At 58.8% G+C, this 24,774-nt stretch overlaps 1 protein-coding gene across 10 annotated transcripts in view; it reads left to right on the forward strand.

Annotated features, from left to right (window-relative positions):
* Positions 1 to 24,774, forward strand: part of ARHGAP22 (Rho GTPase activating protein 22) — a 113,068-nt gene that overhangs the window by 80,563 nt on the left and 7,731 nt on the right. For all 10 annotated transcript variants that reach the window (XM_064269873.1, XM_064269872.1, XM_064269870.1 and 7 more), the window contains 5 exons: positions 13,518 to 13,725; positions 19,339 to 19,471; positions 20,308 to 20,381; positions 20,891 to 21,012; positions 22,981 to 23,860. In XM_064269873.1, coding sequence (XP_064125943.1) covers positions 13,518 to 13,725; positions 19,339 to 19,471; positions 20,308 to 20,381; positions 20,891 to 21,012; positions 22,981 to 23,860 — 1,417 coding nt within the window. The remainder of the gene's footprint in view (positions 1 to 13,517; positions 13,726 to 19,338; positions 19,472 to 20,307; positions 20,382 to 20,890; positions 21,013 to 22,980; positions 23,861 to 24,774) is intronic.

Here is a 24,774-nt window from a genome sequence, read left to right on the forward strand (position 1 = left end):
TTTAGGCAGAGACACAAAGATGTGAATGCCATAAAAATCAGGATAGTGGGGAAGAGGAAAGGGCTACAGTTGGATGGGGGGAGGCATAGCATTTCTGGAATGTTCTCTGGAATGAACACAGGTGTTCATTTTATAATAAATTAATCTGTACATTTATACTCTAAATGCTTTTGTGTATGCGTGCATATTTTACTATATAAAAGATCTAAAAAGAAATAAAGCAAAGAAAGAGAAACTAAGGGTCAGAGAGGCTAAGCAATTGGCCTAGGATGCAGGGATGGATTACCCAATAAGCAAGGTTTGCACAGGCTTGCTTATGGTTCCTTACTAATCTGTAGTGCACAATTTCACCTGTTTTTCACCGCTTCAAGAATGTGGTGAGGTCCATGTGAAACCATGCACTATGGATCAGTAAGTAAACACAATTAGCTCACGTAAACCTTGCTTACTGGTTGACCTGCCTCTGCCAGGGTGGCACAGCTAGTTGGGGAGCAGATCTGAGAAGGCGGCTGTTCCAACCCCAAAGGCGGTGATTGGTCCCAGCTCCAGCTGTCCCTCCAGGAAGAGCACGAGATTGGTGCCATCACCGACATCCCACCTGCGCCTGAGGGCCCGGTTCACTGGCCCACACTTCCGTCTCTTTTTCTCTCTCTCTCTCTGCTTGCTCAGAGTGGTGCCAGTTTGTAGAATCCCAGAGAGCCCAGATTCACCCCACCCCCAGGTCCTAGCTTATCCACTTCCTTAGGCTGTGTGCTGTGTGTTGAGGAACGCTGGAGAACTAAAACAGGGACCTGAAGTGGAGAGGAAAGGCCAAAGTCCCCAGGGGTTCGCGATGGCAGGCAGGTCTGGGCACGCATGGGCCTCCCAGGTGGGCTCCATCAGCCTGGGGGGGCTTCCTGGCAAAGCCATTCTTAGCCTGGTTTCCCCTGGGAAGGAGGCTTAGAGGATCAAACCTCCTTTCACTATTGGAAAAGGGAGCCCATGAACTCTTCCAGGCCTGTTTGCTCTGGCAGAGAGAGTGGCTCAGATGGCGGCGTGCCAGCTGCAGAAACAGCTGCCCGGGTTGGCCGTGGGTCCGGTGCCTGTGTCTGTGCTCCTATTCTCTCACTCCCTTGGCCAGTGAGCGTTCACCTGTTCTAGTACTGGGGCTGCAGGCAGTGCACAGGAAGGTGGCCGCCCTCAGGGAGCTCACATCCTGATGGAGGAGACATGGCAGATGAGGAAACCTATTGCAGGCTAGAGTAGCCCTGGTGGCACAGTGGTTAAGAGCTCAGCTGCCACCTGAAAGGTTGGTGATCCAACCCACCAGTGGCTCCATGGGAAAAAAGATCAGCCGATCTGCTCCTATAAAAACCACAGCCTGGGAAACCCTAAGGGGCCGTTCTCCATCCTGTAGAGTTGGGATCGACTTGATGGCACACAACCACCACCGTGGAGACTAGAGGTCCCTGGTGGCACTCACTATTAACCTCAAAGTTCAGTGATTAGTACCCACCCAGCGGTGCCACAAGAGAGGCCTGGTGGTCTGCTTCCTTAAAGATTACAGCCAAGAAAACCCCACGGAGCATGATTCTCTTCTGACATAGGGGGTCACCATGCGTCGGAATCAGCTCTACGGTTTTTAACTGTAGGCTCTGGTGATGAGTGCCACGGAGGGAGGTGAGGCAGGGCAGGTGGGCCAGCAGGGGAACGGGTGAGAAGGTGCTCGGTTCTGGTTCAGTGATGTTTGAGTCGTTGTTAGCATCCGTCGACTCGGCCCCGACGTACGGTATCCGTGCACAACAGAGCGAAACTCTGCCTGGCCCTGTGCCATCCTCGTGATGGGCTGCAGATCGGACCGTTGTGATCCGAGTTTTCGCTGGCTGATTTTTGGAAATAGATCGCCAGGCCTTTCTCCCTAGTTTGTCTTAACCCGAAAGCTCCTCTGAAACCTGTTCAGCTTTGTAGCGACATTCAAGCCTCCACTGACAGACAGGTGCCAGCTGCATGTGAGGTGTACTGGCCGGGGATTGAACCTAGGTCTCCCCATGGAAGGTGAGAATTCCACCACTGAACCACCGCTGTTCCCCTGGCCCCAACATTTGAGTAAGGAGATGAAAGAGTTAATTATACTGACTTTATACACTTAAAAATGGTTAAAATGGCAGATTTTTGTTATGTATGTTTTACCACAATAAAAGTAAAAAAAACAAAAAGAATGCATTTTACATGTGTCTGGGTGGAGAGTTTTGGAGGCAGAAAGAACAGCACGTGCTCAGACTGCGAGGCAGGAGTGTCCATGTTGGAAGAACAGCCAGGAGACCAGGCAGCAAGGGCAGAGAGAGCAAGGGTAAGGGGCAGAGACCGGGAAGGTAACAGAGGGGGGCTTATGGTTCATGGCAGTAGCTCTGGCTTTTACTGAGTGGGGCAGGGTCGTTGGCGGGTTTTGAGCAGAGGAGTGGCAGAGCCCAACTGGGCACCAATAGGGTCCTGATAGGGTGGCTCTGGCTGCTGTGTTGAGAAGAGCCTGAAGGAGGACGATCACAGCAGAGACCAGGTGGGCAGAGGAGACCAGGTGGGAGCCCATTACGACAGTACAGGCGAGATGATGGTGGCCTGGCCCAGGGTGGGAACAACTATGAGAAGTAACTGAATTCTTGGTGTATTTTCAAGGTCAAACCAGTAGTAGTTCCCTACTGTAAGAGAATGAGAGAAGTCAGGGGTCATTCCAAGGTGTTTTGATCTCAGCAGCTGGGAGGATAGATTAGCTCTTAATTGATATGAGAAAGACCACAGGAGGTGCAGTTGTTTGGAAGGAAGATTGAGAGATCAGTTTGGGGCTTAGTTTGAGATACCTGTTAAATGTTCAAGTGTAGATGTCAAGTAGCCAGTGAGACCTATAAGTCGGGAGAGGACTGGGCTGGAGAGGTGGTTGGGGGCCATCAACACACAGCGTCAGACTAGATGAGGCCCCAAGGGAGGCTGGGTGTCAGGAAGGTCATCATGTGGATGTAAAATCATGAAGAGTTATAAAAGTGCGCTGGAGCACGGGCAGCAAGACAGCAGAGAAGTTCTCTGAGGAGTGGCAAGGGCTGGCAGATGGGAAAGCGGGTGGTCAGTGAGACTCAAAGCTGCTGGGGTGGGGAAGAGAGAGTGTTCTGTAAGCTGCTGAACTCCTGGTCCTTCTCAGACACCACCCCTCCTGGAAGCCTTCTGGAACCCACGGCCTCCTCCAGGTGCCTGGTACAAGGAGGTGAGGGAGGAGTGGTGACCATGATGATGCCTGGTGGATGGGCTGGTTATGTGGGGCCTTCAGCCACATTAGCCCGTTTGATTCCGCTGCACCTGGGGGGTGGGGAGAGCGGGAATCCGACCCCTTGTCACAGAGGAGGAAGCTGAATCTCTCTGCATAAGCTTGGCCCTCCTGTGAGAATGTGGTGATGGGGGAAGGATGTGCCCAGGACTCAGGCAGAGCAAGGGGGAGGGCTCGTAGCCACACACTGGCTGGTGTCCAGCAGAGGAGATGCCCTCTCTCACCTGACTCACTGGGCAATTCACTTCCCAGAAGACAGAGGAAGCTAGGAGGGGAACTGGCACCCTGCAAATGACTCTGTCCAGTAAGGAAAAACTTAGAGGTGGTGTGGACTTCCCCAGACCCCCAGCAGAAGGTGAACGTGTCATCTCCAGGGAGCTAAGAGTGAGGAATGGGCTTACAGGACCAGACCCAAAGGAGAGCACATTTCAGAAGATTCAGAGGCTCACAGTGTGGCCCCACTGCTCTGACTCCTTGCCCAGAGCCCCCTCGGTATCTGTGTCCTTACAGATACCTCCTCGGGGGTCACTGCTCCCCTCATCTAAGTGCGTGTCATCCTAACAGATAGCCACCGCCCCCCCCCCACCGTCCACCCTGGCCACCGCCCCCCCTCCACCGTCCACCCCAATCAGCTGCCCTTTCTGCACCCTCCCCTGCCCAGGCAAGCCGATTCCCCTACCAGAGTCTATTTGGAGGAAAAGGCCCCTGCTGGTGCAGGGACCAGGACCCCATCCTGGGAGACACCAGCTCAGAAGGTGGGAGAGCTAGGCAACCCAAGACCAGGCTGCAAGGAGAGGGAGCCTGCTTTGGGTTCCAAGGCACAGGTCCAGAACTGGTAGGGAGGCTGATTCCACCCCACCTGGAGAAGAACAAAGGAGGCTTCCATTGTGCTCTGGGAGACAATGACAAGGAAAGGAAGTCACTTGGGGCTTAGAGCAATGGCTCTTGAATGTTAGTGGGGATCAGGATTTCCCAGAGCACATGTGCAGACTGCGGCCGCCCCCACTATCCACCTCTCTTGGGGTGAGGCCCTAGAACCTGCATTTCTAACAAGTTCCCAGGTGCCACTGAGCTGCTGGTCCTGGGCCCCACTGTGAGAGCGCCTGGGTAAGAAGGTGGCAAGTGCCACTGTTAAAAAAAAAAAAAAAAGAGCCCAAAGTATGCTAGGTGGCTGGGTGCCCCCAGAGGGACAGCAGGCAGAAGCAGGAGACAGGCTGATGTGGGGCTGGGTTGGAGAGAGTGAGGGGATCGGATGGGAGCTGGGCAAGAGGCCTGGGGGCCATGGGAAGGACTTTGGCTTTTTAAGTAAAATGGGGCAGGGCGGGGAGGGGGCTTGAGCCCAGGAACAGTATGCTCTGATGAATATTTTAAAGGGACCGCTCTGTTTTTTGTTTTGTTTTGTTTTCTGTTTGTTTGTTTTTCTGGTGCTGTGGGAGGAGCAACTGAGGCTGCTTGCACTGTGCCGGCAGCAGTGGTGGGAAGCCATCCGTCCTGGATCTCTACCCTGGGTGTGGCTATAAGGGAAGGGAGCAAGGCGCTGGCTCCCTCCTGGGGTCTGGCTGTGCAGCTGGAAGGGAGAGGGCTGTGGGCGGAGCAGTTCGGGAAGTTGGGGTCAGACCAGCGCTTCCTCTGGACTCCTTTGAGTGTGAGAAGCCTGGCAGGCGCTGTCCCAGCGAGACACCGAGTGGCAGTTGATGCAGGAGTCTGGGGTGCACGGTGGTCACTGTCCCACCTGCAGGCCAGGGGGCGCTGCTGAGCAAGCCCAGGCTGTTCTCCCTGACCTTACAGGCAGCAGCCCTGAACAGCAGTCCTGGGTGAGGCCTCTCCTGGACTGGTGTGCCCCCTGAGTGTGACTGCCCTGTGCTGGGTGAGTATTGTGAGGCACGAGGCAGCAGGTCTGCAGCGGTCACCCTCAGCCCGGCCGCCCTCAGCTGGGCTGTGTGTGGCTGTCACAGGTCGCTGGGGGCTTTCCCGTGACCCCCGGGAGCCAACTTTTCCTGGACTTCTGGGGGAATAAGCAGGAGCAAAGGCAGCCCCCAGAGGCCACAGGGCAGGACACTTGACATGGAGAAAAACCTAGACTCAGGGACAACTTGGAGGGACACAAAGCAGCCATTTTAGTCCAGCTGATTTTAGGCCATCATTTGCTGATTAACTTCTCCAAACAGAAGCCCTTGAAGCACAGTCAGAAGAAAGGCCATGACCCTGGCCTAGGCTGGCAGCAGTGGAGCCTGAGATCCTGGCAGACCACTTCTCCCCTGGCCTGTGGCTGCAAATCCCAGCTCTGCTGGGAGATTCAAGAAGACAGAGTCTTGTTTCTGGTTCCCCCGAGTGTTGACCCACCAGGCCAGGAGGCCTGGGCCTCTCCTGGCAGCCCTTCCAGAAGGGAGGAGAATGGACTATCCTGACCTGGGCTGGGTTTCAGGTCAATAAGCCCAATGAAGGGGCATTTGAGCCAAGTCTGGTGTCCTTGACCCGTTCTCTTGGGTCCTGAGGGTCCACATGCCAGGCAGAGGAACCCCTGCCAGCCTTGTACCCAGTCCAGGCCCTGGATCTGACCTCTTCTGTGTGTAGGGGTTGTTCTACCTCTGGGCCTTGTTCTGGAACATTTGTGGGCTGCAGCCTTCAAGACTCTTCCCTGCAGGTGCCCCTGGACTGTGAGCTTGGATTGTCAAAGCAGGAGAAATTGCCACCAGCTATAGGCCACTGATGTCCTAGCTGTGGGGAGCCCAGGGCTGTCTTCCAGAGAACAAAGGCCCAGGAGCTGCTGCCCTACCAGGAGAGTGATTAGCAGGGGGCTGCCCTTCACTGGAAACCCTGGTGGTGTAGTGGTTAAGTGCTACAGCTGCTAACCAAAGGGTCGGCAGTTCGAATCTGCCAGGTGCTCCTTGGAAACTTCATGGGGCAGCTCTACTCTGTCCTATAGGGTCACTATGAGTCGGAATCAACTCAACGGCACTGGGTTTGGTTTGGTTTTGGTTTGCCCCTCACTACTTGTGGTGACATTTCAGGACATTGTCTACTCAACCGCCTTCAAAAATCTTTGTGTCCTCTCTCCTTCCTGCAGCTGTGATGAGGAATTCCCGGTCAGCTCTACCTGCCTGGCTTGGGTTTAAGCCACGTGGAGCTCAGATCACCAGGGCCAGGGCAGTTTGTCCTGGCTATTGCCAAGATGGTGCCTGAGCCTTGAGGTGACTCGAGGATGGTATGTGCTTGGGACTCTCCATCAATGACCTCGGGGCTCAGCCGCACCAATACAGTGGGAGCCTAGCCACCAGGGAGTATGTCGATCCTAGGTGGCCATGTGCCAAAACAGCCAATATTTATCCAGCATTCTCCTGTACCATGCTCTCTGTCCCCATTAATCCTCATACTAAAAACAGATAAACAAAAAAGCAGTTGCCATCGAGTTGGCCCCAACGCATGGTGACCCCACGTGTGCCAAGGGAGAGCTGAGCTCCACAGGGTTTTCAGTGGCTGATTTTTCAGAAGCAGGTCACCAGGCCTTTCTTCTGAAGTATCTCTGGGTGGACTTGAACCTCTAACCTTTCAGTTAGCAGCCAAATGCATTAACTGCACCACCAAGGGACTCCCATCCTCACACTAGCCCTGTGAAACCGGTTTCATTATATCCTCCTTTACAGGTGAGGAATCAACATGGGGGTGGGGGGCTCCAGTGATTTGTCCATGTCACACAGAAGTAAGCCGGAAGTCTGCTTTCCAGGCCAAGTGGGCTGGAGCCCTGAGCCCAAGCATAGGTTCCGGTTCTCTCTGGGCCATAGGACCTAGGGAGGTGTTAGACATCTGCTGCTCGCGTTCTCTTCCAGGCAGCCTTGGAGGACTTCTGCCCACACCACTCTGCCAAAAGAGGGGGTGATTTCCTGCTTGCCATGGGCGGCTTTTGTCAGGGGTCTGATACAACGTGGAGGGGGCAGAGAGGGCCAGACAGGTTCAGCAACTTGCCTGACAGCCCACAGCAGGGATGGGAGCAAGGACAGCCACCACCAATGGTGTGTCTACACCCCAGGACGCTCTGTTGCCAGGCAAGCATTTGAGGTCTCTGGACTGAGCTGTCTTGTCTGTGGGAGGTGAGGAGCAATCAAGGCAGAGGGCAGAGGCAGTCCCTGGGGTCTTCCACCCCAGCCCCAGCTCAGAGGTGAGGGCCACCCAGCTGAAGAGCCATCTCACCAGGTTGCTTGGGTAAAATCAGGTCCACAGGCTCTCAGCTCCCAGGACTGCCCTGAAGAGGGAAATTTCCTGAATACTTCTCCACACCCAACCCCAACAGGCCCCACTGCTAAAAAAGAACCCCCAAGGCAGGTGGGCATTAGCAAGGCCAGGGCTTAGCTCAGAGCTAAGTGTGGCCATGGTCATTGTCATAGCCCAGAGCCACTTATGACAGCCCCTACAGCTCTCTGTCCTTCTGAGGAAGCCTGGGTGGGACTGGAAGGGACTGGCCTGTCACACTCAGTGACCACACAAGCGTGAAGGCGGAGGCTCAGAAGAGAGAAAGGGGGTGGATAGCAGAGCCTGCCGCCTGGGAAGGTCACACCTGCTCTCTGGGGTAGCGCCTCTCCTGAGCCCTGGACCCCTCCTCTCTAATGTCAGCGGGGCTGCTCAGACCCAGTTGGCCACTGGGCAGTGGGAGCCCCAGGCTCTTCTGGCAGGATGAAGGCAGGACGTTCCTTGGCTGTGGTCGCCTGGCACCATGGACTGCCCTGCCCGCCTTCAAGTTGACCTGAGTTCTGGGAAAGGAGAAGACTGAGCCCCACCCAGCCGTCCATAACTTGGAGGACTTTAGCCCCTACCCCGACATAGGCCAAGGCCACACACAGGGCTAGGACTAGGGAGCCTCACTCACCCTGGGCATAAAGCCTAAGGGGGCAAAAAACTGAATAATCCAGATAAACTCTGGGACTCAGGGAGCTGGCCGTGGGCAGGGCAGAGGCCTGAAGCTCCTGGGGCTTGCAGCTTCTGAGCCGGGCTCAGCCTCCTCCTGGCTGGGTGACTGAGAGCGAGTTACCTACCCTCTCTGGGCCTCCGTCACCCCTCCGGGAATACCTGTCTCCTAGGCTGAGGACTGCATGGGCGCTCCTAGAGCGAGCCCTGGGCAAAGAGGAAGGGGCGATCTTTGGGAGCTGCTGATAGCATTGAGCATTAAGACCAAGGGGGTCAGATGTTTGGAGGTTCTCCACGGGGACCAGCGTTAGGCGTGGCCCGTGAGTAACTGGCAAATCCTGGGGAGTCGCAGGGAAGCCGGCCCGAGGCGGCGCTGGCCGGGGCGGGCGGCGGGCAAGACGCTACCTGCGAGCGTGCCGGGCATTCCTGCCGCGGCCGCCCGCCCGCGCGCCATGGGCCTGATGCCGGCCTCGCGGGCCTTGTCCCTGTGCCGCGCCTGCCCGCGGCCGCCCTGCCGCCTGCCCGCCTGCTGCGCGCCCGCAGCCCCAGGTAGGGCGGGACCGGGGGCGGGCATCCCGGGGGCCCGCAGGGCCCGGGAGCGCGCTCGGGGCCGGGGGGAGCGCGGCCCGCGCCCAGGCGCCGCGCATGCGCCTCGCGGGGCCCCCGGGGAGGACGGGGTGTGGGTTGCGGACGCCGGGGTGGGGTGTGCGCCGGGGCAGCGGTGCAGTTCGCCGAGCTGGGGGTGCCAGGGGAGCACCAGCTTGAGAGAAAGGGCAGAGGCCGGGGCGCCCTAAGAGCCTGGCCTCCCCGAATCTTCTGCCTGGGAGCTGGGCGTCTGCGTGCAGGGATGAGGACACTGTGTGTGAGAGGCGCGGGGACTTGCAAAGGGCCCCCTCGGCTGTTGAGGGGACCGAGCCGGAGGAAGCTCTGGGCTGACCTAACCAAGTCCAGTCTGGCCCCACCTCTGCCTCCCTGGGCCTCAGGACGGCCCCTGGGCCCCGGAGCGCCCCGCAGAACTCCAGCCGAGGGTTTTTTGCCTCTCAGTGTGTTTCCCTGCTGGAAGACAGCTGAGGTTGGTGAGGCCTGGGTGGGCAAGGGGAGGACAGAAGGGTTTTCAGCAGGAGACGGTCCCTGTGGGGCCCTGCCTCGGGCTAGCGGTGGGGCCCTCTAAGACCCAGAACAGGGCCTGGGTGTGCTGGGGTTATGGAAGGGTGGCTGAGGGACGGGTGGATGGACAGACTGCAGGTGTCCTGGGGACCAGAGAAGGGAGAGCAGAAAGGGCTGGGGCCAAAGGAAGGCTGGTTGGAATCGCCCCGTTTGTGAGTCTAAAGGGAATTTTAGAATTCTTTTTCTCATAGCGTCTGTCACCTGACCAGGTCTCACTGCCCCCACCTGCCCCCAACTTCAAAGAGCCCAAGTACGGCCAGAACAGGATCAGCCCCAAGAGGGGACCCCAGCTACCTCTCTTTCCTGCTGTCCCCTGGGGTGGGAGTCTTCCTCCCGCCACCCCCAGGGCCCTGCTCCCCTGGGTCAGGAGAAAGCACCTGCTACAGTGTGCCCACTGGGCAAGGCCCTCTCCCAGGTGCTCTGTCCCTGCGAAGCAGCAGAGTCCATGGATCAGAGAGGTTGAGGCTGTGCCCAGGATCACCCAGGTTGGGGTCTACCTGGGAGCCTGTGGCCTCTTGCTCCTCCATGGGAACGGAGTGGGGAGAGAGGATGCATGCAGGCTTGGCCAGGAGCAGGCACTGGGGAGGAGGCCCTGGGCTCTGAGCCTGTCAGCAGGTTCATCCAAGAGGAAAGGCAGCAGCTGCCAGTTTCCACTCTGGTGGCAGAGCTGGTGCTTTGTGAAAAGCGTGGGCTGGGACCTCGAGGAACCTGCACGCTGGCAGGGCTGCCAGGGATCTGACAAACCCACTGGAACTGGCTTTTGGCAAGGTTCTTTCTGAGAAGTGCCATGAGGGCTGAGGGCATTCACCCTGGCAGATCAGGCCCTGCCGGGGAGACCTGGGTGGGAGGGGGGAGGACAGACGCTTTGCCCGAGACTTATCCGCTCTCCAGGGAAAGCTTGCTTCTGGAGCTTTGCAGGGTTTGATGTAAGCTCTGCAGCTATGCTGGGCACGTGGGGTCAGCCCCAGGCCTGGTGGTGCTGGAGGCAGGGCACCCCTCCAAGCTGGAATGATCACCTCCATTTTATAGATGGAGAAACGGAGGTCCTGTGGGGGTCCTGTGACGTGAACCCAGGCCAGTGTTGGTGTCGATCAGGATCGTGGCACCTTGAATGTTAGCCGCCTGCCTGTGTTCCAGCTGAGCCCAAACCTCACATCAGGCAGACCGGCACTTGGAGGGCCTCTGGGGGACTCTCAGCAGGTTTATGGCAAGCCAGATGGAGACCATGGTGTGTGGGGTGCTGTGACCAAGGGAGCATCTCATTAACCCTTTCAGCGTTGCCCAGAGCAGCCTGGAGGGACATATGGGGCAGCACTGAAGGTGCAGTGCCAGACTTGCCCCTCCCCTCTTGGGGTCTTCTGCTCACAGGGCCACTTCCTCCCGTATCTCCTCAGCCTGCTCACTTGAGGTCCTAGCAGATACCTCTGTGCATGGCTCCCCGTTTCTCCCTTCTGAGGGTCAGGGCCTCTCCCTACTTCATTCTGACCCCATTACCACTGGAGGAAGTCTGTGCCCCAGAGATCAAAGCAAAAGAGGCAAACACCGGGGAGAGCCGTGTGGGTGAAGTATGGGCAGGGTGTGAGGCAGTAGCGAGTGGCGAAGACTGCAGACAGTTGGCTGTGTGTGCTATCAAGAGGGACAGATGGAACTGAGCTCCAGCCAGCGTTGCCCTTTGGGAATTTGGGCCTGGTACCCCCAGAGCTGTGAATTTTTCAAGAGAAGCTAGGAATCCGGGTTTTTTTTGTGAAATCTCTATCTTAAATAATTTTAAACGGTTTCAAACGTGCATGCTAAACACGCACATCTGTAGGCACACGTGGCCACTGCTGAATGTAGATGTGGAGCCCTGAGGGAGGTGGGCGGGGCAGTGGCTGTGTCCTCGGGACCAGCTCTGGCTGGGTGGGAGGGCCTCTGGCCAGGACGCTCTTAGTGGTGGGCACTGGGGACTCTCTGGGCAGGCTGCTTCTCAGAGCGGCTCCAGGCAGCCACCATGCACACCTTATCTCGGGCGGTGTCCACCCCGGTGCTCCAGCCTTTGGAGCTGTCTGCTAGGCCCCAGCCCTGTGAGTGGGTGGCCGGACCTCTCCCACCACCAAGTCCAGGGAGCCAGCAGCCTGTGCTTTCTTGTTAGCGCTGCACCATCCGTTTACGTGTGCACTGGCCAGGTGAGCCGTGTCCTCAGGAACCACTGGTGTGGGAAGTCGTGGCTGGACGAGGGCACGCGTAGCCCAGCAGCCACACAGATGACCCACACCAACCGTGTGGGGAGCAGCAGCGTGGCTAGAACATTCTCTGCCTCTGGAGCCAGGAGACCTGAGTTTGAACCTCCACACTGCTGCTTACTGTGTGAGCTTGAGTAGATACGCATCTGCAAACCCAGAGCGGGACGATACGGGTAGTGGTCGTGGTCGTGGTCGTGGTAGCAGTAGCAAACCATTGCTGTCGGGTTGACCCCAACGTATGTACTGGTAGAGCTGTGTCCACGGGGTGCTCAGTGGCTGAGTTTTCAGAAGGAGATCTCCGGGCCTTTCTTTTGAGGCACCTCTGAGTGGACTTGAACCTCGAACTTTTCAGTTAGTAGCTAGTGTATCGAACGTTTGCACCACCCAGAGACTCCTAGTAGTAGTAAGTTCCCCATTATCCGGTTGTCTGAGGATTAAATGCATTTATGAATGTAAAGTGCTTAGAACAACCGCCCTGGGCACCACGATGCTACACAGTGTTAGCTATTTTGACACTCTCTCCTTGCACACACACGCACACACACACACACACACACACACACACACTCCTTGAAGTATCCATGACGTCTGTCTGGAGCACCCCAGGTGGGCGTTTTCCCCTCCAGCTTCTGCTTGCTTTGTCTTTGAGTCAGGCAGAGCAGGGGGAGACATTTGCTGAGCCCTGCTCTGTGCCTGTATCTGACTTCAAACCAGCCAGTGTCTGTGGGAGTTGGTAGGCTCCCGGGGCCATGCCACTGCTCGGGGCAGGGGTGGATTGAACCCCTCACCCAGCAGACTCACCATCCACACCTCTCGGATGCCACCTGCTTGAGCTCCGTCTGTCTGGGACCTGCCTGGACAGGATGGAGCACTGCCATCCTGCCCCTGGTGCACCCTGGAAGCCCCTTATGGGGAGGCCTTTACACCCTGAATATGAAAGATGTGGGGCACTCCAAAGACCTCGCAGAGCTGGGGGACACCTGCTTCTCCTGGTGTGTTTGTGCTCTCCTTGCCAGACAAGCGTTTATGATCGCATCTCTTTCACTCTTAGTCCAGTTTTGGACTTAGTTGCCATACATTTTCTCAGTCAGAAGTTCTTCTGCCCTCTTCCTCTCCTCTCACCCCCCTACCCCTCATTGCTGTCTTGTCCTGTGTTAATATCTTGGCTCTTTGTCTTCCTGATTTTTTTTTTTTTTTGCTGTATATGTTGTTGATGTATACCATGCAGGAAATATTCTCAAAGTGAACACACCTGGGTAACCCATGCCTAGGTCCAGGCCCAGGCCTTTACCAGCACCCCAGGGCTTCCCAGGCACCTTGCAGTCACTGCTCTCACAAGGTGGCCATGTCCTTACTTCTAACAGCACAGATGGAACAGGCTGGTTTGTGTGCTTGACCTAAGTGGGATCATGCAGTGTGTGGTCATGATTACATCTTCGATGTTAGTATGCTAAAGGATAGAGTGAGCGGTGCTTCGTCCACCCTCCTGAGCGTGTATTATGCTGGGTATAGCCCAGTTACCTGTCTACTGCACTGCTGATGGGCACCAGTGGCTCCCGGTTGGAGCTGCTTTAAGGAGCGCTGCTATGAACATTCTAGTGTGTGTCTTTTGGTGGAAATAGTCCTGAGTTTTTAGTTGTGAGCCACCCCTGTTTGGAGATTGCTGGTGCGTGAATAAACCAATCAGTAAAATGCATAATGACGCTCCGTGAGGGCCACTGGCTCCTCGGGCTTGGACGGGCTCTGGAGAGCAGGCCAGGCCCATGCTCACCATTCCCTGCGGCCCTCTGTCCCAGCTGCCCAAGGTCCAGCCTCCTGGCGCCTTCTCTCACAGCTCCCCACTGGCCCCTAGCAGCACCCTGCCCTCCCTTGTCCTGCGTGCCCGCTGCCGCTCATCTGGGCAGCAGAGGGTCTGACCCCATCCTCTCTGTGCCCAGGGATCTTTGGGCAGCACCTGGAGGACACAGTCCACCATGAGCGGAAGTACGGCCCCCGCCAGGCGCCGCTGCTGGTGGAGCAGTGCGTGGACTTCCTCCGGGAGCGCGGGCTCACTGAGGAGGGCCTCTTCCGCATGCCAGGCCAGGCCAGCCTGGTGAGGGACCTACAGGACTCCTTCGACTGCGGGGAGAAGCCGCTGTTTGACAGGTGAGCTCTGGCCTCCGCTCACGGGGAGGCAGATGGGGCCACCTCTCCTCCATTCCCTCCAGGGACGCCTCCCCAGGGCACCAGCTCCGTGGACGGGCAGGACCAGGTTGGTGCCCAGGAAGCCTGGCAACAAGATAGTGGGCTGATGGCTCCCAGCACTGTCACAGAGGCCAAGTGTGTTCCTGTGCTGGGGTAGCCTGCAGACAGGTGGGGCGCAGGACACCAAAGCCCTGCTTTGGACCTGGGCTTCCTCTCGGATGCTGGCCACCTGCTCTGGGCTGGAGGCCTCCATAAATGAGGCTCACCCATATCACTGGGACTGCTTCCCCTGCACGTGCTTGAAACCCGACCCAGACAGAAGAGAAGGGCTTCTCTTGGCTGGTGTGGTAGAGTCGTTCATTCAGCATTCAATCCAGGACTCAGGGCATTCTCTAGGGTCAGTCTTGGCTCAGCTTCCTCTGGGTTGATTCATTCCTAGGCTTAGCTCAGTGGTAAGATGGTGGCCACAGCTCCTACACACATCCTCTCGGGTATCAGGGTAGGGTGGAGCCCTGGAATTGAGTGTCCTCCACTTCCCTGGGCCGTGTGACCATCCTGACCCACTCCTGTGGCTTGTCCAGGCTCTGTGCTCCACCCTCTGGGGAGAGTCAGCTTCACTTAGGGGCTAAGAGCGGGGAAGGTGCAGCTCGCCATAGGATGCTGGGGGGGCTTTTTTCTCCCTTACGGGACCCTACACATTGTGGGGCAGTTTTTCATAGAAAGTTCCTCCTTTGTCATGCCAACCCCAGCTCCCTAGAGCTTCTGCCCTTTCTTCTTGGATCTGCCCTCACAGAACAGGCCCCTACTGCCCCGGGATGGGCCCTGGGTACCCTCAGGCAGCCCTGGCCTTCCCGGGGCTTCTCCCCTTAGGCAGAATACTCCAGCTCTACCACCTTCTCCCAGATGCGTCCCTGCAGCCAGGAGAGTTTGTCAGGTCCACCGCAGGTGAGGTCTGCCCAGGGAGGGCACACAGGGTCCCTTTTTCTGGAGCCTCAAGAAGCCCCTCCACAATGCTGACTCTCTTGTGGTCCATTGTGAACCTCTGCCAGCTGGGGCTCTTCATCCTGTGCCCCAGAGCTGGGGTTTCCAGATGGCTTCACAATGCCGCCTCCTGTGCTTGCTTGTCTCTTTGGTTCTTGGGACCCAACAGCGTCCCCTTGACATCTGGGCTCTTCAGGGGCAGGATCAGGGCCCAACCCTTCCTCCTGGCCCTGGTTGCCACAGTCCCCCTCCCCGACTGTTCTGGAGGAAGGCGACTGCAGACTCTCTGTCTTTACCTCCCTCGCTGGGAAGGCTCTGAGGAGCTCAGCTTGAGACCTGTTGGGTGTGTGTGCACGGGGAAGGTCCGAGCCAGAGGGACACTCCAGGCCAGGACCCAGAAGAGGGTCTGGGGCAGATGCTGCTTGGGAATCATGCTTCAGTGGGGCAGCAGTAGGGTGTGGGAGCCATAGACACCCAGGACAGCTTGAGGCCAGGAGAGGGGAGGGAGGACTGAGCCTTATCCCACAAAGAAGCAATGGAAGCATCCAGAGAGGGAGGACAGCAGGCAAGGCGAGCTTCGAGGGAAGGCTGGCCCAGGCTGCCCACGGTCAGTGAGTCAGGTCTGCAGACACAGTCGGTCTGCAGGGACCTCTGCCCAAGCGGCTGGTGGGCTGCAGTCAGGGGCTGAACTGTACGGACGGAGGAGTTGGGGGGCCCTCGTGGAGACCAGAGGTGGACGATTCTGTTAAGCAGTTTGATTGTGAAGAAGGGGAGAAAAAGAGGCTGGGAATGGAAGGGGCCACCAGAGAGCTGTGTGGAGGTGGGGGCGTGGGTGGGTTAAATGCTGGGGGCTAGTAGGGGACAGCTGGAACCTGGGGAGCAGAACTGGGGCCAGTACAGGGAGCCTGCAGCCTGGGAAGCCCCTGAGCGTTGAGGCTTCTGTCCCACCAGCTCTAAAATGCGTGTGGCCAGCCCTTGATCTCTTTTGGAGCCTGAGTTTCTGCATCTGTGAAAGGAGTGGTGAGCGCAAGTGAGCAGTGGCCGTTCCCACCTGCCCTAGGCAGTGCCTCCCTTTTCTTCTCACTTTCTCCTGCACGTGTCTCCACGGCCTGAGCCCTGAAGGGGCATAGTTCTCATCTGTTAGGGCCATGGGTCAAAGGTCAGCTGCCCTGTACAGGCCCACAGCTCTGCCTTGACTGGGACTCAGAAGAGCAGCATTGTAGAGCCTCCTCAGGCCTGTGACCCTGCGCCGCAGCAGAGTCTGCTCTGGCCTGTCCCTCTGCACCTCTGCTGACCCCCAGAGGCTCAGCACCTCCGCTGGAATGTTCTGGAAACTGGAAAGGGATGCCATCCCCCACCTCTCTCAGAGGATTTTTACCCTGAGTTGGGGTAGCTCTTTAAAACTGGGGGATTAGTCCTATAGCCCCTCCCTACCTCAGGTCCCAGCCTGACCCGACAGGCCTAGCACCTCCCTCCCCTCACCCCATGCCCAGACTTTCCAGAGGGGCAGCAGTTTATTGCCCCCCAGACAGGCCTGGCACCTGGGCAGCAGTGAGCAATCATACATGCCACCTCATCTCGGTCCGCGCTTGGCCATGCTGCCCATCACTGGTCCAGGTTCAGACAGACAAAAATACCCTTCTGGAGCCATTGGAAGGGCTTTATCTGAGGCAAGCTCCAGAGCACTGTTCCTGAGACAGGCTGGTGGCCCAGTCCTCTAAGCCTCGTGTTCTTCTTCTGTGAGGGGAGCCTAAACATGCCTGCCTCACGGGGTGTTGTGAGGTGACCCTGAGCAGTAGTGGGCGATCCATCCTCGCCCTTCTCGGGGGGACAGTTCCGCGTGGGCAGGGGCCCAAGCATCGTCCGCGATGATGGAGAAAGGGGCACCAGGCCCCTGGCAGCGGCTGTGCCTCAGGGCCATTCCAAGTCTTCGGACTTGATTTAGCCCCTCGCCAGCCTGAAGGCCCCTGCTGGGGAGAGGAGCTGGAGGTAGCTCACTGAGGAGCCTGCAGGGTAAATACTTCTGAATTCAGAATCTGAGCCGCCAACTCTCTGGGGACAGCGAAAGGGTCTGGGAAGGCGGAGCCATGGGGGGAGGAGATCCCGGAGGCATCTTCGAGGAGGGGCCTCCGCCCAGCACTTGGAAGGTGGGTCCCAGGGTGGAGAAAAGAAACCGCAGGGCCACGTGAAGGTGACATATGAGACAGGCAGCAGGCTTGGTGGGCTTGGATGGAGGGAGGAAGTGTCCAGAGCTGCAGGCAGGCCCACAGCACCAGCCCAGAGGTGTAGAGATCCAACCCTGGCACCTGCTGAACCTTCCCAGCCCGCCCCCTGCCCACCTAGGATTTGTGTGTGCCCAGGTTTGAGAAACCCTCAGCTCATTGGGGAGAACGGGCAAGTAAGGATTGTGATATAGTGTGTGAGTTCCCAAATGGGGGCGTTGATGGTGAGAGGGGCCTCCTTTCCCTGGGGTGTTCAACAGGCAGACTAGGACCAGAGGGGAAAGAACCCAGGCTGCGGCCATTCAGGGACTGCAGCTGGGGCTAGTGGACTGGCCTGGGAGCGGGCCTAGTCCTGAGGCCCCAGGCGGAGCAGCCAATCCCGATCCTGGTGCCCTTCAGCCTCAGCTGGGTGCTTCTAAAGGACCGGCTCTGAGGCGCGACCCCCCACCAACGTGTGTTTGAAAAGCTCTCCTGTGATTCCGCCTAATGCCAGGTTTGTGAGTCAGTGGCCAAGGCGGAGCCCCCAGGGGTGGGGGCAGGAGGCCCAGGGTGAGTGGGGGCAGGGGCAGGCATGGGGGGCTGTCAGCTCCTAGGCCAGAGTGGCTGTCCTGTCTCCCCGCCCCCGCCCCCCGCCCTCTGGGATGACTCAGAGCCCCCCCTCCCCTCCTGTTCCTGCTGCTGCCCTCAGTGTGTCCACACGCATTTCTTAAGTGACCCCATGTCCATTTTAAGGATGTCACCCAGGCTGAGAGACTCCGTGTCACCCACCCAAGGCAGCACACAGGTGTGCCCTGCCCAGTGTGCTCACACTCCCAGCCTCTGCCCTGGGCTCGGCTGGAATCCCCTGAGGTCTGTGTCCCTGCCCTGACCTCTCCAGCATCTCCCTGGAAACCACCCCCAGCAAGCATTCTCCCCTGGTTTCCTGCCGTCTCTGAGGAAGCTCCTTTCCGCTGGCTCACCCATGCAGCAACTGCTACCAGGACCCACTGAGGCCTCGGCACGTGAGGGGTCCCTGGGCTTGAGCCTGGCCACCTGCTGTAGCTGTAAGAGCCCAGGAAGGGGAGTGTCCAGCAGAGAGAACGGCCAGGAGGAGGCAGTGGCGGCATGGCCTGTAGAGAAGGCCACAATGGGGGCAGGGACGGGTGGGGGCTGCTTGGCTGGGTAGGGGGGAGGGCCTCTGGTATATGAGCTTAGGTTGCACGTGGCACCTGGAAACCCAGAATCCCAAATGCCAAGGCTGGAAGTGACCCCACGGCTGACCACAGTGAGACCAGCATGGGACTCAGCCAGGGCACAACCACAACCACAGCCTACCACACACCCCCAACAAGGGAGATGCAGTCCTAAGGTAAACCTGGGGCCTGGAGAAGCCAGCGCAGCACCTGGGGCCCAGGCCCAGCCGGATGCAGGTTTGGCCACGTCCTTCACCATGGGTCCATGTCAGCCTGTGAAGCTCAGAGCTGAGCAGGCATTGGTGAGGGCCAAGGCCGGCGGGTGGAGCGCTGGAGGTGGGGTGATGAGCATAGTAACCCAGTCCCTGTAGTGAAGACAGGCCCCGAGAGGTCGGGGGAGAGGCCCTGACCTCTGACCCTCCCCTAGCCCTGGCAGCTGGAGGCTGGAATTCTCACTCTTGGTAGAGTTGTCCTCCAGAGCAGTCCATGGTGTGAGGACGGGCCAGGGAGGGTGGCCCCGGGAAATAGAGAAGCTCAGGTTGCAGCTCAGCGTGGCCTTGGAGGAGCCCGGAAGAGGCTGGAACAGTTCTCATGCCCCAACAAGTCCTGGTGCTAATTCAGACAGACAGCTGTGCCCAGGTTTCCACCTTCACCCCAGGGAGAGGGGCGGTGCCCTGTCACCCCGCAGAGGACCTTAAGGTGGCGACCAGGCCCCCAGGGGAGGGGTGCTTCCCCTCCACCTTGCTCACTAGCTGCTGTCATGGAGCCCTCCTCTGTGCACGCTGGGCCCAGGGGTCACGCACAGCCCCTCCAGCCCTCAGTGGCCACCGGGGGTGGAATGTGGTACCTTGCAGGGCTCTGTAGCTTTGACAGCAGCAATACATTGAGTCCCACACTGTCTGTGAGGGAGCCCTGGCCTCCCTGGTTGACACAGAGATGGGGCTCAGGGGTCCTGAGCAAGTGCCTTGACTTGATGGGTTGTCCCTGAGCCGGGATAGCCTCAGGGCCTCAGTCCCCCACCCCACTGAGCTCTGTCCTTTTGCTCCTGGAAGCAGGTCTGAGCCTTTCCTAGACAGGGCCTTGCCTGTAGGTGCCCCGACCCCGTACACGCAGCTGTGAGAGCAGAGGCTGCCTCTGGGGAGGTCTGGTCACACCGGGAGGCCCCAATGTGCCAGCCTTAGGCATGTCCCCACCCACAGCACCACAGACGTGCACACAGTGGCCTCCCTGCTGAAGCTCTACCTTCGGGAGCTGCCTGAGCCCGTGGTCCCCTTCGCCAGGTACGAGGACTTCCTCAGCTGTGCCCAGCTGCTCACCAAGGACGAGGGTGAGGTTAGTGGCTCACGGGGACCCATCTGGGAAGGAGGCTGGCCAGGTGGCACAGGGGAGGGGACACAGCTTCCAGGTTCTGGAGCCCGAGCACTTCCACTGTCAGCACAGCTCCCTCACCCCCCCAGAGAAGAATTACCTGTGCCCACACACCAAGCTGTGAGGACCTGCCTTCACCTTGGCTTTCTAGCCCTGGGGACCCTGGGTACAGCCTCCATGGGGACCCCCGGCTCTGCCTACCCTGGTCCCTGGAGAGGATGGTTATCTCCAAAAGCAGGCCACATCCCTGCCTGTCCCTGGTGTCCACTCTGGGCCACCACATAGTAGGTGCACACACCCCACCGCCTGCCCACGCCCTGGCCACCCAACCTGCTGCGAGCCCAGGAACAGTGTGATTTTTTTTCTTTCATTTACATGCTGCCTCCTTTCTGAAGGGCCTGGGGACCCCTCCTGGGCTGAGGCCCCAGATCCCTGCCCTGAGGTCCTGCTGCAGCCCTGGGCCAGCAGCTGAGGGAGAGGAGAGGCGCTATTCGTGCCTCAATAAGTAAGCTGAGCGTGACCCTGACATTCCTCTGTGGTTCTGCGGAGGCACTCCTTCACCCCAGCTTCCGTGAAAGCAACCTCGTTGTCCCGGGGGTCACCCAGCCCATCCCTGCCACCCCTGGGAGGGAGGTGGAGATGGAGGAGCCCTCCAGGCCCGGCCTGCACGGTGCGGACCTCTGGCCCTGGTTCCTCCCACCTCCCTTTGCCTCCCCCTCACACCCCACACCTGGTCCTGAAGGAAAGGTTTGGCCTCAGGCAGGCCTTACAGAGCTCGGCGTTTCTCTTTCACTCTCAAGGGGACTCTGGAGCTGGCCAAACAGGTGAACAGCCTTCCTCCAGCCAACCACAACTTGCTCAGATACATCTGCAAGTAAGTGCCTCCCGGGGAGGTGCGCACCCTCCTGGCACTCTGGCCCCACACGCTCGGCTTGCCATCCAGCGTGTGGGTGGAGGCTCCGTCTCTGCTCACAGAGCTGACCGGCTACGTGGGACCAGGCGATTCTAAACAGCCCTGAGTGGGAAATCCCTCAAGGGAAGGCTCTCTTGCTGCACCTCCTCCTGCCCCAAGGCTCTGGGCTCAGTTACGAGACTGGGCGTTGGAGGGGCCCGGGGGGCAGCCCTCCCCTAGCCACGCGGCTTCCACAGGCGGGAAACTGATGTGACTTGACCCCTTCTCAGAACTCCCTCACCCCCAACGACGGGCCTGCCCCACTGGCCTCTGGCAGCCGGCCTCCATGGAGCCCTCTTCCGGGCCTGGCGGGGAGTCGGCTGTGCCCGGCCTGCCGTGTGTGGGCATGGCTGACGTGCAGGCCAGGCAGCCCCCGGCACAGCCAGCGTCGGGCGCTGCCTCCTCGGACAGCGGGCCGTCCTCCTTTGCAGGTTTTTGGACGAGGTCCAGTCTCACTCCGATGTCAACAAGATGAGCGTCCAGAACCTGGCAACTGTGTTCGGACCCAACATACTGCGGCCCCAGGTGGAAGACCCAGTGACCCTCATGGAAGGTAACGGGATGCTGGCCACTGGGCTGCTGCAGGGTCAGTGTGCCTGCCCCCAGGCCATCCTCAGAGCCATGCGGCCCCAGGGGTCGGGCGAGCAAGGGAGGCTCAGGCAGCACACCTCCGTCACTGAGACTCCATGGAGTGCTTGGACTTGCACCCCCCCACCCCTCCTCCTGTGGGGCCCAGCTGTCAAAGGGAAAGGACTCTGACCTGAGGTGGTAACGTGGGCAATCAGGTGGCAGAACAGCCCCCAGTGAGCAAGGTCAGGAGGGGTCGAGAGGTGGGGAGGTCAGTGCCTTGTGCACGCAGACATTGCCACTTTACCTCTGAAATTAAGTAACCGTCACAGGCTTCTGGGTGTCAGAGCTTCCCAGGCCTTGAGGAGATTTCCTGTTCTGTAATAAATAACTGACCGTAATACAACAATACAAGTGGGACAGCAGCTGCCCGGTCTGCGGCACACCAAGTGCTTGTTTCTGTCACCTCACCTTAATCTTCACAGCTCCTGCTATGGTTCTGGCCCTCATTATGCAGATGAGGAAACTGAGGCCAGGCTAGGTGAGCTGCCTCACCAGAGGCTGGTCACCCAGACTTACCAAGGGCACAGGTGCAGGCTGGCATGTGGGCGGTCAAGCCCAGGTCGTAGACCCTACCATAGACTGTCCTGGGCGGGGCTGCTGAGTCGTGAGGTGCCCCAGGAACCTCTGCCCAGTGGACGAGGAGTCCTGAGTCCCCAGTGAGTGCCCATGTGGGCAACTGGAGGCCAGAGCCACTGGTCCTGCTACTCCTGACGGTGGGGTGGGTGGGAGTGGGTGAAGGTGCAGCTCTGGGAGAGCTCTTGCTGGAAGGCCAGGCAAACCCGCCTCAGCCTGCCTGGCTGGGTGGATGTCCTGAGGGCAAGCACTGGCTCCCTCCTTCTCCCAGTTCCTGCTTCATCTCATTCTTTGGTCTCAGAATTCCTTCCTTTACTTTTCCCAGGATTCCTGGTTACCTTCAGTGGGAGGGTCTCCCCAAGCACTCAACCTTCTTTATCCCGGACGGCCTGCCCAGTCTCTGGCTCTCGTGTGGTTGCGGGCACCTTAAAGAATAAGCCAGATCGACAGCTCAATCCTTCCACACTGCCCACTCCCACCATGGACCCCACTATCCACACCAGCCAAGTCCCCAGGACTGGGGGGGCCTTGGAGGCCTTGGCTTAGAGATGGGGGTTGTGTGTGTGTTGGGAAGATTGTGTGTCATTGTGTGTGTGAGATTCTGTGTGTTGTATGTAGAACTGTACCTGTGTGAGACTGTGTGCGATTGTACATGTGTGTGCATGTGTGTAGGGCTGTGTAGGTGTGTTAGAGTACGTGTGCATGTGTGTATGTGCAGGATTGTGTGATTGTGGGGGATTTTGTGTGTATATGTGTGTATGCGTGTGCCCTCACACATATACAGCATCTCTAAGACAGGCCCAGCCTCCATCCTGCCCCAGCCCCCAGCAGAACATGGAGGATGGGGTACAGCCATGGCTCTTGCACCTGTGCTGAGCTGCAGCCCCCGAGGCTGGGCCCGGTGCTGGTATCACAGGGCAGTGACGTGGGGCAGCCAAGAGGCTCCAGGGCCCGGCTTCTAGCCTCACCCTGCCAACGCTCACCCAGAAGCCTTAACAGGCATCCTGGGGATGGAGTGGGGCCTGGGGCCCAGTGAGGCAGTGGAGGCACCCTGGTTCCTGGTGCTAGGAGGCTCCACATCCAGGGAAGGGCTCCTGGGCCTGCTCCTCTGTCCACCCCTTGCTGGTGGGGGCATGTGGTGGGCAGGCTGCTGCACACAGGCTTTTTGGGGGGCCAGGGGCAGAAGCCCTCCCTAGTTCCTGTGCTGAGAGGCAGCCTGCTGGCTGCAGGGATCCAGCATTCCTGGGTGGGAGGCAGCTCCTCCATGACCGGCTGGCAGGCCCTTGACTGTGAGATATTCTTGCTGTCTCTCTGGCAGGCACTTCCCTGGTCCAGCACCTGATGACCGTCCTGATCCGAAGGCACAGTCAGCTCTTCACAGCCACAGCCACGGTGGGGCCGGCCTCCCCACACAGGGGCCCTCAGCGCACAGTGGGCTGGGGCTCTGAGGAGGTCACAAAAGACAGCCAGGGGGATCCTGGCAGCTCCGGTGCCCCTGGCCTGCCCTCCCAGAGGGCCTCGTCTCTGGATGGGGCCACTGTGGTGGCTCTCACAAGGGCCTCACCCTCAGGCCTAGCTGCCACCAGTTCTGGGAAGAGAGTACAGACTCTGCCAAACTGGAGGTCTTCCTCCCAGCAGTCGGGGTCCCAGCCAGCGAGTCCAAAGGCAGGCAGCTCAGCCCTGGAGATGCCTGCTGTCTCCTGCAGCGGGAACTGGCTCATGAACGGCCTGTCCTCCCTGCGCGGCCACCGCCGGGCCTCGTCAGAGGATCGACTCCGAGACTCCAGCTCCTCCCAGAGGATGTCCACCTACGACAACGTGCCGCTACCTGGCCTCCTGCCCAGCTCCCCCAGCGTGGCCAGCACAGCCTGGTCCAGGGCCGCCTCCTCCGGCGAGGCCTCAGCCAGGGGTTCGGTTAGCAGCTGCACGGCCTGCCGGGCCAGTGACTCGTCTGCCCGCAGCTCGCTGCACACCGAGTGGGCCCTGGAGCCCTCCCCACTTCCCAGCAGCAGTGAGGAGCACAGATCCTTGGACCTGGGCCACAGCCTGGACGAAGCAGGCACGGGCCTCAGCATGAGTGGCCCCAGCAGCCCCGGCCAGGACCTCACCTGTGGCCCTGAGGCCCTCCAGGGCCTGGTCACAGAGCTCAGAGCAGAGCTGTGCCGGCAAAGGACTGAATACGAGGCGAGCATGAGAAGGTGCGTGCAGGGCAGCCCCTCCCCACAGACAGCCTTCGGCCAGCAGGTGTGAGCCGCCTCCAGGAGCCAGTGTGGTCTCTGGGCTCCAGCCATGAAAAGCAGCCTCTGGCCAGGGCTCCCCAAGATCCACATTCTCTCTTGCTCTGAAGGAAGCTTCTTGGAGGCTGAGCTCAGATTGGGAGCAGCTGACCCAGGAGCCAGCACCTTCTGGGGAAAATGCCCTGGGACTGGGTCGGAAATGTCCTGGCGGGAGCCTCAGGCAGCACAGAACTGACCCATTGTGGGCTCTCAGCTGAGTGAAGGGGAGTCAGGGTCCTGCCAAAGCTGGTCAGAGCACCTGGGATGGGGAGCTCAGACTGGGATGAGGGGCTTGAAAGGGGACAGGGGGCTTAGGGATGGGGAATCAGAGAGGGATGTGGGCTCAGGGTTGTTGTTGTTGGTGTTAGGTGCCGTCGAGTCGGTTCCGACTCATAGCAACCCTATGTACCACAGAACGAAACACTGCCCGGTCCTGCGCCATCCTCACAATCGTTGTTCTGCTTGAGCCCATTGTTGCAGCCACTGTGTCAGTCTATGTCGTTGATAGTCTTCCTCTTTTCTGCTGACCCTGTACTTTACCAAGCATGATGTCCTTCTCCCTCCTGACAACATGTCCAAAGCATGTAAGACTCAGTCTCGCCATCCTTGCTTCTAAGGAGCATTCTGGTTGTACTTCTTCCAGGACAGATTTGTCATTCTTTTGGCAGTCCATGGTATATTCAGTATTCTTCTCCAGCACCACAATTCAAAGGCGTCAACTCTTCTTCGGTCTTCCTTATTCATTGTCCAGCTTTCACATGCAAATGATGTGATTGAAAATACCATGGTTTGGGTCAGGAGCACCTTAGTCTTCAAGGTGACATCTTTGCTTTTCA

Source organism: Loxodonta africana, chromosome 16 (assembly GCF_030014295.1).
Source record: "Loxodonta africana isolate mLoxAfr1 chromosome 16, mLoxAfr1.hap2, whole genome shotgun sequence".
Classification (NCBI taxonomy): Eukaryota; Metazoa; Chordata; class Mammalia; order Proboscidea; family Elephantidae; genus Loxodonta; species Loxodonta africana.